The following is a 17,307-nucleotide window of genomic DNA, read 5'->3' as shown; positions in this document are numbered from 1 at the left end:
CAATGGTTTTCGTGGTGACAGTGGTCCCAGCTGCCTTGAGATCATTGACAAGTTCCCCCCTTGTAGTTGTAGGCTGATTTCTAACCTTCCTCATGATCAAGGATACCCCACGAGGTGAGATTTTGCGTGGAGCCCCAGATCTTTGTCGATTGACAGTCATTTTGTACTTCTTCCATTTTCTTACTATGGCACCAACAGTTGTCTCCTTCTCGCCCAGCGTCTTACTGATGGTTTTGTAGCCCATTCCAGCCTTGTGCAGGTGTATGATCTTGTCCCTGACATCCTTAGACAGCTCCTTGCTCTTGGCCATTTTGTAGAGGTTAGAGTCTGACTGATTCACTGAGTCTGTGGACAGGTGTCTTTCATACAGGTGACCATTGCCGACAGCTGTCTGTCATGCAGGTAACGAGTTGATTTGGAGCATCTACCTGGTCTGTAGGGGCCAGATCTCTTACTGGTTGGTGGGGGATCAAATACTTATTTCCCTCTGCAGAATGCAAATAAATTCATATACTTTCCACAATGTGATTTTCCGGATTTAATTTGTGATGTGCTATCTCTCACTGTTACCAATAACCTACCCTTCAATTATGGGCTGCTCATGTCTTTGTCAGTGGGCAAACTTACAAAATCAGCAAGGGATCAAATACTTATTTCCCCCACTGTATGTGGAAACAGGAAGTTGCATCAGTGGGAAGGCTGTGGGGCCAACATGAGCAGTGTGTATTAGTTGCTGCTTGCTGCCAGTAAAAATCTGCTATTTAAAAGGTATGTGGGAGAGGGATCTGTTTGAGAGATCATATGGCATGCAGGTGAGAGAAGAAACCAAATCAACTGTGGAACAGGGTGGGGTTTTTCTGCCTACCCATCTTGGGCTCAGGCCCACCCAAAAATGGGTGTCTGGCTACGCCCCACAAACTCTCAAGATGCATTAAGTCCTAATTGGAAAATGGATCTCCTCTTCATGGAAGACAGATGATTGAATGATCTGTCCCTCCAGTTGCTGATATAATTAATTCTGCTTTGCTTTACTTTGCTTTCTTCCTCTTTAGCCATCAAGCTCAAACCACATGCTGGGACCATCCCAAGATGATAGAACTGTACCAAACATTAGGTGAGAGAGGTCACTACTCACAGATTACACAAAGCCCAGGTTCAGGCTTAGAAAAGGGGAAACCCAAAAACACACCCAGAGAAACCAAGACAAGCAAAAAAAAAAAAGGTGTTGGAACGACCAATGCGATGAGCTAGGATAAAAACACAAGTCCTTTATTAAACACATACAGTGGTGCTTGCTTGAAGACAAAACATCAAATGGATATAATAAAACACTTGCTTGCAGATGGACTCAGCATGGTCCGTATTTCAGTTTATATGCCAAACACAGAAGAACAACAAGAGTCCTCCGCACAGGAAAGTTCAGGAAAACAAGCACAGCGGGGGTGACACGAGGGATGATGCAGAACAAAACCGTCCAATGGACTCAGAAAGTTCACATCAGAAGCTTTATTCACAATAAAACTGCATCATCTCTCGTGTCACCCCCGCTGTGCTTGTTTTCCTGGACTTGTGCGGAGGGTGTCCGTTTTATTGTGAATAAAGCTTCTGATGTGAACTTTCTGAGTCCATTGGATGGTTTTGTTCTACATCACCTCTCGTGTCACCCTCCCCCTCCCCCGCTGTGCTTGTTTTCCTCAGCTTATATGCCTTCATCAGGAGTCCAATTTGCCTTACTGAGCTTTTGATGCTTACACGCTAATCCCTTTGATTGTCTTGTTGCAACAGAGGTGCCTTGTACATATTATACTCCTTACTGCATTTATCAGGCCCACAGCACTTTTTGATCACTGTAGCGCATTCATTGCTTGTTGAGAAATTGACGTTTTGTCTTCAAGCAAGCTCCACCTCTTTTTTTCAGAAACAGGCTTCGACATCCATAGGTGTAGGGCCGGCCTAAACAGTAGGCAGGACCAGGTGGTCACCTTGGGCAGCAGTATCAGGGGGAAGGGGCATGGCAAAGACCACCTGGAGTCAAAGTAGAATGGGTTCTGTCAACCATAGAAACTAAAAGAAATAACAGGAGGTACTTTTACCAGCAGGGAGGGCGGGCAGTTTTCAAATAATCTATTTACTAAGATTATTCTGGGAGGGGTGATTATGGTTGTTGGTGAGCCAAGTTTATTGGAGGATGCACAAGGCTGAGGGTTTGCCTAGGGTGCCTATTACCCTTGAAACAGACCTACACAGGTGCACACACCTCTAATGCATAGACCAATGGTTCCCAAACCTGTCCTGGGTGGGGGTGGGGGGCAGCCAGTCAGGTTTTCAGATATCTGCAATGAATATTCATGAGTTAGGATTTGCATGCACTGCCTCTATTGTATGCAAATCAAACTCATGAATATTCATTGAGGATATCCTGACAGCCTGACTGGCTGTGGTTCCCCCGGGACAGGTATGGGAGCCACTTACCATAGATGCACAAGGAAAAAGTCAGATACAGATGTGCATGTATGGTCCACCATCCAGTTCCAAATTTACAGAGTTGATCCAGTCCTGGGTTTACCCCATTACATGCAAGGATTGTAGTCTTGCTTCTCTTAGGGCATTCAGTGGGGGAAATCAGAAGTACAGGTCGCTGCATGCTAGATCAACCAAGCACCAGAGCCAAGCACCAGAGATCCTAGGCAGAATCTGTGCATTTCAAATTAAAATTGAGTCTGGATCTATATTCCAGGAAGGTCACAGCTAGAGTGTCCCAAATATTTTCAGTCTGGTGAACAGTTTTCCCTGACCCCCCTACCCCCACCCAGCTTCAGTTACCTTGTATCAACTTTAATGGACAGTTCAAAGTGTGTAAATGTGGATCGTTAATCTGTTTTTTTTCTCCCAGTGAGTGATTTACATATCTCACTCACTGTGCTACTCAGTGATATAACAATTTTCAAATGGGTGCATTCCTCTCATAGACTGCTGCCAGAGCAAAATATGTCAGCTCTCTTTCTCTCCCAGACAATTTACCTCGGCCAGAGAGAATAATCTGCCTTCAAAATCATTTTAACCAAAAATTTCTTTTTTTCCCCTTCTGTTTCTGAAAACCCCCTTCCTTTAGGGGGTGGGGTTTCACTAGCAGATCTGCCAAGTCTCCTGCTTTCAGTGGGAGACTCCTGCTTTTGCGAGCCATCTCCCACACTTTCACTGGGCAGCTGGAATCTCCCAATGAGTGGCCTTCCTGTCCAGCAGCAGCAGGAAATGCCTTCATAAAATGTCATCTTCAGTTGCTGCTGATCCTTCGGTAGCAGAAGTTGATGTTTTATGAAGGCGTTTTCTGCTGCCCCTGGACAGGAAGGCCATTTCTTTTGCTGCTGGCTACGAATTGGCATGTACCGGGGGTGGGGCTATGGGCAGGGCTAGGTGGAGCTGTGGGCGGAGTGGGAAGAGCGGGGGGGGGGGGGGGGATGGTCCCTAAATCTCCTGCTGAGTGGGTGGGCCCCCTTGGCAGCACTGCACTAGTAAACGGACACATTCATAGAGAGATGCATATACATACATACAACAGATTCACACACACACTTCGACAGACTCAGACGGCAGCAGTTCTGTCTGTGAAGAATCTTAACAGTTTGAGTCCACATAGGTTGAATCAGTGTCTCTCAGAGGCCTGTGTGATAGTGTTCATTATTCTGTCTCTGTTCCTGGATATGATGTATTTTCTTGTTTCTTGGGTTTTATTTTTTGCAGCTGATCTGAACAACATTAAGTTTTCTGCCTATCGGACAGCCATGAAGCTGCGTCGTGTACAGAAGGCTCTCCGCTGTAAGAAACATTTGAATTCTTCATAACTTCCTTTGCCACCCAGTTTTACTGTCCCCACCCCACTCCCGAGGATAAGGCTTCCTGCCTCATCTGCCACCTGGATCCAGCAAAATTCATCCAAAGCTAATTGGCTTAAAAGCTGTCACCCCAACATAGAAGTAACTTAATCTAGGACCTTCTGAGGTGACTGGAAGGCACCAGCCACTGCAAGAAAGTATCGCTAGGAGGTGCATGCTGGCAAGTAGTCCCACAGATGCCATATTTTCAGTTTAGTGAATGAGAAAAAAAATGATAGAGAAAAAAACCCAAAAAACAAAAGGCAGACCTTGTAGAAAACAGGGTCTTTATTAGTCAATTAGAAGCTCCCATAAGTTTCAACATAAAACGCTGATGTGGCCATTGGTTTTACAGAATACACAGCGTTTTCAGATAAAGACTTACCTCAGAGTATTGCTTGCCACGTTTCAACAGCTTCACCAGTAAAGCTGATTCTGAAGTTTTACTCCAGCTGGTTACTGCTGCCCTTGACGCAGCCTGTAATTCTGGTGAAACATGGCCATGTCGGGCATTTTAAGTTGAAACTTCTGGTAGCTTTTTATTGACTAATAAAGACCGTGTTTTCTACAAGGTCTGCCTTTTTTATTTCTTCCACTTTGGATTTGACGGTCTGCCTGCCTTGTTGTTTTCTTTAAAAAATGATAGACCTATGAAGAAGAGGATGGACACGTCACACTTGCCATTCTGGTTGAGTGTAAGGGATCCTCCTTAGATTAGAACCACTGATCTGTCAGCCAGTCAGTCTCCTGAGTTAGTTGACTGATCATCTTATCATGTACCAAGGGGATAATTCTATAAGGAGGACACCAATGTTCATGCACCAAGAATGTGCATAAATGACCAGAATACGAATATACACACACATGTGCATACATACCCCTGGATTCTATACAGTGTGACTTAAACTGTGAACGCATACCCAGATGTATTCTGGATGTCCACATGCAACTTAAATAGTTAAGCCAATCAGTGCCAATAATTGCCACTTAAGCAATTATTGATGCTAAATGGCATTAATTACAATTTATGCATAGCACTCTGTAAGCCAGGACTTCCCAAACTTTTTCAGTTCATGACACCCCCCACAGCCACATGGGTCTCCGCCCTCCCCCCCCCGGCCACACAGTTCTCCACACCCCCCCGCCACATAGGTCTCCCTTTCCCTGTAGCCTCCTCCTCTCACTACTACTACTACTTATAATTTCTAAAGCGCTACTACACGTACGCAGCGCTGTACACTTGAACATGAAGAGACAGTCCCTGCTCGACAGAGCTTACAATCTAATTAGGACAGACAAACAGGACAAACAAGAGATAAGGGAATATTAAAGTGAGGATAAAATAAGGGTTCTGAACAAGTGAATAAGGGTTAGGAGTTAAAAGCAGCATCAAAAAGGTGGGCTTTTAGCTTAGATTTGAAGATGGCCAGAGATGGAGCTTGACATACCGGCTCAGGAAGTCTATTCCAGGCATATGGTGCAGCAAGATAAAAGGAACGGAGTCTGGAGTTAGCAGTGGAGGAGAAGGGTGCAGATAAGAGAGATTTACCCAGTGAACGGAGTTCCTGGGGAGGAATGTAGGGAGAGATGAAAGTGGAGAGGTCCTGAGGAGCTGCAGAGTGAATGCACTTATAAGTCAATAAGAGGAGTTTGAACTGTATGCGGAAATGGATAGGAAGCCAGTGAAGTGACTTGAGGAGAGGGCTAATATGATCATAACGACACTGGCGGAATATTAGTCATGCAGCAGAATTTTGAACAGATTGAAGAGGAGAGAGATGGCTAAGTGGGAGACCTGTGAGAAGCAAGTTGCAATAGTCTAAGCAAGAGGTGATAAGAGTGTGGATGAGGGTTCTGGTAGTGTGCTCAGAAAGGAAAGGGCGAATTTTGGTAATATAGAGAAAGAAACGACAGGTTTTAGCAGTCTGCTGAATATGTGCAGAGAAGGAGAGGGAGGAGTCGAAGATGACCCCAAGGTTACGAGCTGATGAGACAGGAAGGATGAGAGTGTTATCCACAGAAATAGAGAATGGGGGAGGAGGAGAGGTTGGTTTAGTTTCAGATGGTGCTGAGACATCCAGGCAGCAATGTCAGACAGGCAGGTTGATACTTTGGCCTGGATTTCGGCTGAGATTTCTGGTGTGGAGAGGTAGATCTGGGAGTCATCAGCATAAAGATGATACTGAAAACCATAGGATGAGATCAGAGTACCAAGGGAAAAAGTATAGATGGAGAAAAGAAGAGGTCCCAGGACAGATCCCTGAGGTACACCAACTGACAGTGGGATAGAAGTAGAGGAGGATCCACTAGAGTGTACACTAAAGGTACGTTGGGAGAGATAAGAAGAAAACCAGGAAAGAACAGAGCCCTGAAATCCAAGTGAGGACAGCGTATCAAGGAGTAGGCTGTGATCAACAGTGTCAAAAGCAGCAGATAGATCGAGAAGGATGAGGATAGAATAGAGACCTTTGGATTTGGCAAGGAACAGGTCATTGGAAACTTTAGCAAGCGCTATTTCAGTTGAATGAAGGGGGTGAAAGCCAGATTGAAGTGGATCAAGAATAGCTTGAGATGAAAGAAAGTCAAGGCAATGGCGGTGAACAGTACATTCAAGTATCTTGGATAGGAAAGGGAGGAAGGAGATGGGGCGATAGTTGGAAGGACAGGTAGGGTCCAATGAAGGTTTTTTAAGGAGTGGTTTGACTACGGCATGTTTGAAGGCATCAGGAACAGACGCAGTGGAAAGTGAAAGATAGAGGATATGGCAGATAAAAGGGATGACAGTAGGAGAGATAGTGTTAAGTAGATGGGTGGGAATAGGATCAGAGGAACAGGTAGTTAGTTTTGAGGAGGAAATAAGATGTGTAGTTTCCTCTTCAGTGATTTCAAAAAAGGAAGAAAAGGAGGCAGGGGTTGGAAGGTTGACAGAATGGACTAAATGAAGGAGAGGTGGAGGTGACCTGGTTGAGAATTCAAGTTTAATCTTGTGAACCTTATCATGAAAGTACTCAGCCAGAGTCTGGGGGAAAGTGAAGGGGGGGTTGGAGGTGAAGACACTTTGAGGAGAGCGTTCAGTGTGGCAAAGAGATGTCGAGGGTTTGAGCCAAGAGAATTTGTCAACTGGATGTAATAGTCCTGTTTGGCAAGTAAAAGAGTAGACTGGAAGCACACCTCTGCCTTTCCCAAATCCAGCATCACTCGCTACCTTCCTTCCTGCAGGTCCAGGATTGCTGCCGCTTCCTTCTCCTTCCCCTGCCGCCCTTTCGGGCCATCCGCAATTCACAAAGGCAATCAGGGGCCTTCCCAGTCTGCTGTGTCTGGCCCTTTCTGATGCAACTTCCTGTTGCGAGGCCGGACGCGGCAGAGGGAAATCCCCGCAGTGCCTGTGTGATTCGTGGATGGCCTGAAAATGTAAGCTGCAAGCACTGCAGTGGCGGTGGGGGAACAAGCAGGAAGCAGCAGATGCCGGACCTGCAGGAAGAGAAAGTTGGGAGCCATGCGCCATGGCACCCCTGAGAGTTCACTGCAGTGTACCAGGGTCTCGCAGCGCACAGTTTGGGAACCGCTGGTCTAAGTGTATTCTGTAATGTGATGTGCTTAAATTCTAAGTTGTATAGTTGAAAATGGGGTGTGTGCGTGGAATGGTCGGGTCATGGGCGTTTCTAAAATCTATGTGAGTTGTTATAGAATACACCTGGTCTGTGTGTAATTTAGGTGTTGGCAATTACACCAAGCTTTACTTGGCGTAACTGCTTGCAACTAAATTTAGTCATGCAGATGGACGCTCTGCATATTCTATAAACCACACAGAAATTTAGGCTTATTCTATAAAATACACCTAAATTTAGGCATACTTTTATAGAATATGTCTAGGCGTATTTTGTTTCAGCGACGATTTTTTAGGCATGTTATATAGAATCTAGTCCATAATGGGCTGAAATCAGTAAATGGTGCTCATAATTCAGCACCGAAAAAAATCATTACTGAATGGCATTGTGTAATGGGCGTTCTAAGATTAGTGCATTTTATAGCATTAGCGCCTGGATAAGTGCTCAACTTTGCTTGCGAGGAGTTACACCAACTGAAACCAGGTGTAAATCCCTGTGTGCAAGCTGGGCATGGATTTGCACTATTCTATAGCATTGCAAACATTTTAGGAGAACACCCCTGACCCCACTCATGCCCCTCCCAGGGCCACACCCCCTTTGCAGATCCACATGGAAATACTTAGGCGCTATTCTATAAATGGGCACATGAGTGTGTTTTTGCATGAACCTCCCATTTCTGTACCACTTCAGCACCTTGCTTCCGCTAGACCACTTTTCCATGTCGAATTAGCGCCTACTGTTTGACGCCATATATCGAATTTCCCTGAATGTGTGTGTATGCAGGTATTCCAGCTGCATGCTATTCTGTAAAATGGTGCCTAATTGTGGGGCACACAATTGCATGTGTAAATTATATAATACTATAATTTATGTGCATTTTTGGCAATCAAGGCATGAGCATTTACACCAGCTCTTTGGCTGAGATAAGTAGTCATGCCTAATATGTACACATGTGGTTGCCCTGGAACATTATTTTATAAAGGATAGTAGGCACTTCCTTTATAGAATAGGTTCCACATAGGCCTATTTTTAACAGCTGGAGATGATCCCAGTCTCTCAGATTCAGATCATGGATCTCATTATCTGAAGATTTCTAGAGTGTGATCTGGATGTGTTTGGTCAGTGTCTTTTATACTATGTCCCAGCTGTAGACTTTGATGTCTTGGGCCAGATTCAAGGACTTAGCAAAAGGAGTCCCAACATCTGTGTAATGGGAATACCTATGGTGTGGTTATTCATTCCAGGATTTTTAGTTGCTACTCTACCATGGGTCCCAGGGCTTGCCTTAGCAATTGCAGGGTCTTGTGTGGATCAGTTTGGTGAGCCCCCACCCCCAATGGTCCAACATTTGTCCTCTCCCCTCCCCCCATGGCCATGTTTTCTCTCTTCTGTCCCCTCCCCAGCTAGCAATCCAGTGTTGTCCCTTGTTTCTCAACCCCCCTCCCCACTGTGTTTCTTTTAAACATTGTTTTCTCTTCTAGCGTTGCTGGCAGTGAACAGTGATTCATACACGCTTTTCGTGCCATCCCTTCTGATGCTTCCTGCCTATGTAGAACAAGAAGTTGCATCAGAGAGAAGGATCTGGGGATCAGCACCAGCAAGGCATATGAATTGCTGCTCACTGCCAGTGAATACTAGAAGATAAAACAGCACAAATTCAACTGTGAAGGAGCCCCTAGGAGTGCAGGGCTCTGTTTGGCCACCCCTGTTGCTCCTGTTTAAGGTCAGCCCCGATGGGTCCAGCTGAATTTCCAATTCTGCCAAGGGAATTCTGCAGTTAGTATAGGGCAGCTTTGGTGGATGGACATAAACTTGCATCTTCCTTTCTGAATTTCAGTACGAATGCTCTTGGGGGATGTGGAGGGGGGGGGGGGGCGGTGCCTGGAATTTTTTTGATATTTAAAACTTAAAATGTAATTGAGTCATTGGATTCCAAAGGTATATTTACAGACTCTCTTGCCTGTTTCTTTAAAGAAGATTATTACAGGATGCATGGAGCGAAGAAGAAAGCTGTAGATACTGTGTACAGTAATTCAATATGGCATGCGTGAATGGAGGCGACTCTTTTGAGTGAGACAGAAAGCGCATGATACACAGTTCTCCTTTCCTCACCCTCTCGTCCAGCCTTGCAGGAGATCCGTGGCCAGCCCTTTAATAACAGCACAGAGATTTTGTGTTTGTGGCACAGAGATTTCCTCACAATATAGTACAAAAGCATGTCCTGATAAGTAGGCTGATGCATGGCACTTGGACAGGGCCGCCGAGAGGGGGGGAGCGGGGGTTAAAATTCCCCGGACCCGGCCTCCAAGGTGGGTTCCGGCGCCGAGGTCTCTCTCTCTCTCTCTTCTGCTCCTGATGAGCCCTGAGTGATCACGTCCCAACAGGAGCAGGAGAGAGAAAATTCCGGCGCCGGGCCCCTCTCCAGCGCTGCTCTTTTCTTACCTCTACCGCCGTGCCAAGCGGCTGCTTTTCCCCTCAGGCGCATGTGCGACGAGAGAAAAAAGCAGCCGCAGGGGCAGGGCAGGCATGGAGTGAAGAGCAGCACTGGATTCTTCCGCTGGCGGGGCCTCAGGATTCCCGCCATCTCCAAGGTATCTCGGTTGCAGCAGTGGCGATCCTGGGGGGAGGGAGTGGCAATGATCCTGGGGGTGGTGGAGATCTAGGGGGGAGGCGGCAGCGGCCCTGCCCTGCCCCAGGCCTGACTCAGTCTCTCTGCGACCCTGCACGTGCATTCACAAGAGGAATTGAGGTAGATCTTGCTATTTCTTTAGCTGCACCTGTTAGTCAAGATTAATATAACGGGTATGAGAAGCACTGTCCACTCAACTCATCAGACTGTTCTCTTTATTATCTCCCTTATGATCTGCACCTTCTTCCTCAGTGGACCTGGTGTCTCTGACCATGGCCTCGGAGGTGTTTACTGAGCATGACCTGCAGCCAAGCGAGCATGTGATGGATGTAGTGGAGGTCATTCACTGCCTCACCACGATGTATGAAAGACTGGAGGAGGAGAGAGGGATCTTGGTCAATATCCCCCTTTGTGTGGACATGAGCCTTAACTGGCTTCTCAATGTATTTGACAGGTACACACTCTCTAAAACAGGCAGCACATGGACTTGTAGTTTGCCTGTTCTCAGGCACAGGAATTGCCTGGAATAGGGAAATCCAAATGACAAGTCCCTACATGCAGTGAGGTAAAACCAGGACTGGACTAACCTGTCCTGAAATTCTGGAGCCAGTTTTCAATCCTACCATAAAGGGAAGGAGAGCCCATCTACTGGTAATGTCTGTGAAAGTTACACAGTTCTCTGCATTAACAAAAGTAGCTTGGTCTATAGTACCATACAAGAGAAAAAACTCCTCTTCACAAGCTCCACCCCAGTGTTTCAAATTCTCTTCAAGAGTGTGGAAAGCTGGGGTGAGACAAACAGCTTATGTTTATTGATGAAGTTGTCCAATTTGATCCTTAGCTTGCCCCTAAGGGGTCTGCTGTTCAGTCTAAGCAATGCATGCAAAAATATATATTATCATACTGTTATATATTACGGAATCATGAATACTCTGAACACAGAGCTGCCTTGAGGATTGGAGCACAAACCCACTCTTTTATGAGCGCAACCAGTGTGGGTTGGACATTGTTCAAAATGTATTGTGTTGATATGAAAAGGAACTCCAGATCGCCTTTGTTTAAGGGAGTTATTTGGTCACATACAAGAAGGTAAAAGTAACAGTCTTCTACAATCTCTGACTTTTTTCTTTATAAAATGATGCAGTTTTGTTTGAATTTCCAACATACAAGAACACTTCCACATTTAAAGTTTGGAAGGTCTTTTGGACGTCAAACAATTGAGAAAGCATGCAGAGCATGGCTCATTGAATTTCTTTCCAACCCTCTGTGCAGGCATGTGTTTATTTGCACGAGTGCTCACATGTCTGTGTTTGTTTGTATTTGCATTGTCTGTGGTGTATATCTATGTTTTGGATGTCTTATCTGTTTTGTGTGTGGGTGTGAGAGAAATGTGTGGGATATATGCATTCATGGAGTTGGGGGAAAATTTTGGAGGCAGTTTGTGGAGTGGTGGCTCAGTTGTGTGGGGGGGGGGAGGGGGTAGATTTTGTGGGTGGTGACAGTTTGCAGTGTGGTGGGGCAGTTGCAGGAAAGTTAGACAACTGGCATTCCTCCAGCCTCAGGTGAATCATTTCATTTAGTGAAAGTCCTTGTCCTGAAATGTTTTATCTCTTGTCTGTTTCCTCCTCTTAGTGGCCGGAGCGGGAAGGTGCGGGCTCTGTCTTTCAAGACTGGCATCGTATGTCTGTGTGGCACGGAGGTGAAAGAGAAATTTCAGTGTGAGTAAGGAGGCATGCATTGAAGCTACTGAGTAGTAAATTTAAGACTAACCAGAGAAAATATTTCTTCACTCAACATGTAATAAAAACTCTGGAATTTGTTGCCAGAGAATGTGGTAAAAGCAATTAGTTTAGCAGGGTTTAAAAAAGGTTTGGATAATTTCCTAAAAGAAAAGACCATAACACATTATTAAGATGGACTAGGGAAAATCCACTGCTTATTTCTAGGATAAGCAGATTAAAATCTGTTTTACTCTTTTGCCAGGTACTTGTGACCTGGATTGGCTACTGTTGGAAACAGGATACTGACCCAGTATGGCAACGCTTATGTTTGTATGTTCTTATGGGTAGAGCTGAAAAGATTCTGGGTATGAGTTGGCTAACAGGAAGAGCGAAGGCTGGTGATAGGGCCCAGTAGATGTTACCCAGGAGAGTCTCATCGAGTACATGTATCCTAGGCATTCCAAGGAGATTAAACCTGCAGGACACACCTATACAAGTCCTTATGAGAAATCCATGCAGATGTCCTACTGATGCATTTTAAGAATTAATATAATATGGCTATATCAGTAAAGAATGTAAGAAAAGAAGACGGCATAATTGATATTTCCAGAATTAAACGTGCATACCTTTTATTACAAAATGGTATGAAAACCAAAGAATATAAGGGCTATAATATGTTAGAACTAAAGGAAAGAGACCAAAGGAATAAGACCCCAAATAAGAAACAACAGAGCTAACTAGCGGGATGTTATAGATCTTGACATAAGAGGAAGGAAGCACAGTAGGGACAGACAAATGGCCTTCCAATGAAATCCAAGGAGAAACACCAGAGGTGAAATGAAAGATCGAATGTTTATTCATATACCAAACTACAGACATACTCAACATTGAGCTGTATTTTGGTGTGAACCACCTGCTTCATCAGTCATAAAATCTACATGTAAACTAGGGCTGTACATTTAACACATTAATAATGTGATTAACTAGGTAAATGTTTAACTTTTGTTGCTCTTGTTGGGCAGACTGGATGGACCATACAGGTCTTTATCTGCCGTCATTTACTATGTTATGTTACACGAGGCCTCGAGGGCTACTTGAGAGTACCTTCTTTCTCCAAGTTATCTGCTTAACAACTTTCAAATGCTGACATGTCTGCGGGTGAGTAATTAAAGCACACATAGTATCAGGCGCATAAACCTAAACCCACATACGTGAGCTAGCAGGAGTCCCCAAGACAACCAGCAGAAGCCCCTCCTCCTCATGAAGGCAAGTAGTTGGCGGTACTTCTCCTGGGCCATCGCTGATGCGCTGACAAACCCCTTGCACATGCTTGTTTTTTTGTGAAACTTGAGTATATGTGAAGGAGGCCCTCCCTTCACATATGTACAAAAAATGAGTATGTGCAGGGAGCAGGCATCCCTCATGCATGCTCAGTTTCAGAAAGCCAAGCATGCGGGGAGGGAAGGGGTGGTGCGATGGCAGCCCAGGAAAAGCACCACCACCTGCCTAGCTTTGCAAGGAGGAGGAGGGCGTCCATTGGTGTGGCTTAAGGACCCATGCCAGCCAAAGCAGCAGACAGCTCCTCAATCTTGGGGGGGGGGGGGGGGGGCTGAGCACTCAAGAACCCCCCCCCCCCCATGGCTATGCCATTGCACATAGGTGCACCAGAAACACAAATCCTGTGACATTAATTAATACCAAAAATAAATCTTAGGTGTATACTCATGTTATACAAATGATTAATCTCTAACTAAATACATTTTGTGTAAATAAAATATAACATTTGTGATATGTGCTCAGAACTATGGGCATAAGTTGACTGTTTCATTTGGGGGGGGGGGGGCAAAGAGTGTGGCCTAGTACATTAGCATATTCATTTGCATACATACATCTCATACCAGCTCCTGCCCGGTTAAACCCTTCTGAATGATTCAACACAGTATATTCAGTGATACTTAACTGATTAATGCTGCTGAATATCACTGCTAACCACCATCTCCTAACCAATTAGGTTAGGGGTGGGCTGGGGGGCAGAGTGCCTATGTAGCAATTTCCAGTCCACTAAACAACTAAGTAGCCGCATGACTGATTCATTCTCTAATTATTCAATTAATGAAGTTGGAGGCACCTTGGTTCAACCTAGGTCCACCTCTGAGTCAGAGGAGCTTTGCCCTTTGACCTCCAAATACTTGATAATCCCACATCTATCTACTGGTTCACTGACTACCAAATTGCTTCCCATTCACCTTAACTACCCTCATCCACTCATTATTCTACTCCCTGCTCACCTAACTATCCACCACCCCTTCGCTAATCTAGTTAGTGAGTGGAAAGGGATAGTTAAGTGGGTGGGGGTAATTGGTGGAGGTAGATAGGTTCTAGGGCAGAGTCCCTCTGACTTGGGTGTACCTGGGAAGAATCTGACTTTGGGGTCCTTAATTCAGTTACCCCAGTGCTTAGTCCACTTTTTTTAGGTTTAGAAATGTAATTCCTGGGTCGGGGCAAAGTTAACTTAAATTTATGAGGCCAGTATTAGCTTCTGGTGCTGTACTATGGTCCCGTAATTTGGGGTTTCTGGGTGCACTGATCTATTCCAGACCCGAGTCCAGGAATCCCACACCTAGGAACCCAAGGTCTGAAACCATGCTGGCACAACATCAGAGATTAACACGAGCGCCCCAGAAATATAAGTTAACTTGACTCCACTTCTCATTCAAGAGTTACATTTCAGGAGTCAATTCATGATTTCCTGGAGTAAACCCCTTGTTAGACCTTTTGAACTTTGACTTATACTAAGACTGCCCTCAATGATAAATTTGGATGGGAACTTGGGATGGGTGCAGGGGGGAGGGGGGTTGGGATGGGGAAAGGGTTTTCCCTAGTTCTGTATATTGAGCTGTGTTGGGATGCATGGTGTTTATAATACCATTGCATTGTATTTGGTTTCTTATTTAACATTTTATAAATAAAGTTGGAAAAAAATTTCAGGAATTACACAAACATGATGCCTTAATGCATTTACCTACATTGGGGAATAAGTCAATTAATTCCCTCATTTGAATGGTATTAATGCACCTTTTTTTAAAAGTTAAAACTCTTATTAAATCATGATTAACATTAACTCACAAAAAGGTCTGTTAAAATACATGTGCAAAGGTGCGTTAATCTTAGTATACCCTTATTACATTGGCACCATCATTTTGAACAGACAACAGCGGCGCCTCCGTGTGACTGGTTTTCTGAGGCACCTCGGCCTTTCTGATTCGCTGGGCCACTTCAGCAGCAGCTGAGTCACACAGAGTCACACTGAAATACCATCTGCTTTCCAGCTCTCAGATTTCAGTATTAGATCTCCTGGACTACATGAGATTTTGAAATGCTGGTGTATGGTACAGAAGGCCTGAACAGAACGATTAAGGAGCTGCATAGCATTTCTAAGTCATAGGCTGAGTATCACTGGTATAAATGGCTAAAACAGTTTTTATGTTATGTTTAACAGTTTTGTACTTTGTTTCATTGTTACTCTTTCCTCCCTCCTTTTTGCCTTCTTTCTTTCTCCCTCTGTCACTTTTTCTCTCTTCCTCCCTCATCTTTCTTTTTCTCTTTTCCAAATACCATCTCTCTCCTACATTCACTGCCATTTCCCTCACTGTCTTTCTACCTTCCTCTCCCTTCTCCCATCCATGTCACGCTCCCTCACTTGCTGTTCCTGTTGCTGTGGTGGATATCCGGCCACTTTGACTTCCACAGACCTCTTTGGCCAAGTCAGCGGCCCCAATGGTGTTTGCGATCAGAGGCACCTCAGTGCTCTACTGCATGAAGCCATTCAAATTCCTCGCCAGCTAGGGGAGGTAGCAGCGTTCGGAGGCAGCAATGTGGAGCCCAGCGTCCGCAGCTGCTTCCGTTTTGTAAGTAATTACTTGACTTGAAATCATAATTAGGGTTGATGTTGTATCCCATTGCCATATAGGAAGCTGATAATCAGAAATAGCATGGGAATTATGCATTCCTTCTATCAGTGGAGTCCAGTGAAATGTGGATGTCAGGTGTTCAGCATTCTGCATCATAGATGTGTATCAGATTTCTAGGTTCTTTTTGTCTGGATTCAGGTCTTGTTTTGTCTTTGTTTTTCTTCTTAGGGTGATGGTACAGCCTCGATTGAGGCTTCCCAGTTCTTGGAGTGGGTGACTCTGGAGCCACAGTCCATGGTATGGCTGCCTGTCCTTCATCGAGTCACCCTTGCTGAGCAGGTCAAGCACCAAGCCAAGTGTTCTGTCTGCAAACAGTGTCCCATCAAAGGCTTCAGGTATGGAAAACGGCTGAACACAGTCACTGTGTATTCAGGCACAACACTGGACAGTCAGTACGTCATATTGTTATTTGAATATTTTTAATGCTGTAATTGCCTATTGCTCATAGTAACATAGTAAATGATGGCAGAAAAAGACCTGCACGGTCCATCCAGTCTGCCCAACAAGATAAACTCATATGTGCTGCTTTTTGTGTATACCTTGATTTGTACCTGTCCTCTTCAGGGCACAGACCGTATAAGTCTGCCCAGCACTATCTCCGCCTCCCAACCACTAGTCCTGCCTCCCACCATGCTCATGTTTGATCTGTTCTTACTGTACACCGCCTTGAGTGAATTCCTTCAAAAAGGCGATAAATAAATCCTAATAAATAAAATACATACATACATAAATAAATAAACTAAGTAGCCACATGAAGTTAGGACAGCAAAAAGGCTGTCCTAATTTATACGTTAAAGTTAACCAGGCACCAGTCTGAATATCGGCTGGTGCCCAGTTAACTTCCAGGTGATTGCTGAGACCTGGATATTCAATGCTGAGCCATGCATTCCCTGGCATTGGAATATCCAGGCTCAGTTCAGCTTGCGAGTATGAGTGGCTCAGATGCCACATACCATTGCAGGTTGAATATCTGATGGACTGTTTCTATATTTTGCTAAGTTTTTCCTGCTGGGATACAGGATTTGCTTTTGGAACATACATGTGTAGAAGTGGACTATGTCTGAATGGAATGACAGTGTGTGATTTCCCCCGCCCCCTTTACACCTTGTTTTACAGCTGTATCAATGTTCCCACCTCAAAATATAACTCTATGCACATTGCAGCCTCTGAAGGTAAACCCCTTACCTTTCCAGGGAAGAATCCTAATAAAGGGCTTGCCTTTATTTTTGAGCTCCTATTGAGCTATGGTGCCATGAGCCCACAATTAACTATGTGTGTTCCCCCTCCCCCTTATTATATCACTCTCCATTTAGTCCAGCTATTGTAGTAGCAATCCTTGGCTCCCTTCTTCCTCCACTGATGAAACATGGACATGTAGAACATGATGGCAGACAAAGGCCTGCTCTTCCCATGTTCCCTTCCTGATGCTGTACCAGAGAGCCTCCTCAGTCTCTGGTTCTGTCGTAATGTTCCTCTGTGTTTCCCCCATGCTTTCATGAATTCTCC

The 17,307-nt window shown here is 44.9% G+C and overlaps 1 protein-coding gene across 1 annotated transcript in view; it reads left to right on the top strand.

The window, feature by feature from the left end:
• DRP2 (dystrophin related protein 2) overlaps positions 1-17,307 on the top strand; it is a 105,766-nt gene that overhangs the window by 50,784 nt on the left and 37,675 nt on the right. Inside the window, exons 8-13 of the mRNA XM_030210279.1 lie at positions 1,053-1,114; positions 3,742-3,816; positions 10,362-10,563; positions 11,742-11,827; positions 15,581-15,738; positions 15,970-16,136. Of these exons, the coding sequence (XP_030066139.1) occupies positions 1,053-1,114; positions 3,742-3,816; positions 10,362-10,563; positions 11,742-11,827; positions 15,581-15,738; positions 15,970-16,136 (750 nt within the window). The remainder of the gene's footprint in view (positions 1-1,052; positions 1,115-3,741; positions 3,817-10,361; positions 10,564-11,741; positions 11,828-15,580; positions 15,739-15,969; positions 16,137-17,307) is intronic.

Source organism: Microcaecilia unicolor, chromosome 7, assembly GCF_901765095.1.
Source record: "Microcaecilia unicolor chromosome 7, aMicUni1.1, whole genome shotgun sequence".
Classification (NCBI taxonomy): Eukaryota; Metazoa; Chordata; class Amphibia; order Gymnophiona; family Siphonopidae; genus Microcaecilia; species Microcaecilia unicolor.
This window is presented reverse-complemented; position numbering and strand designations above follow the sequence as displayed.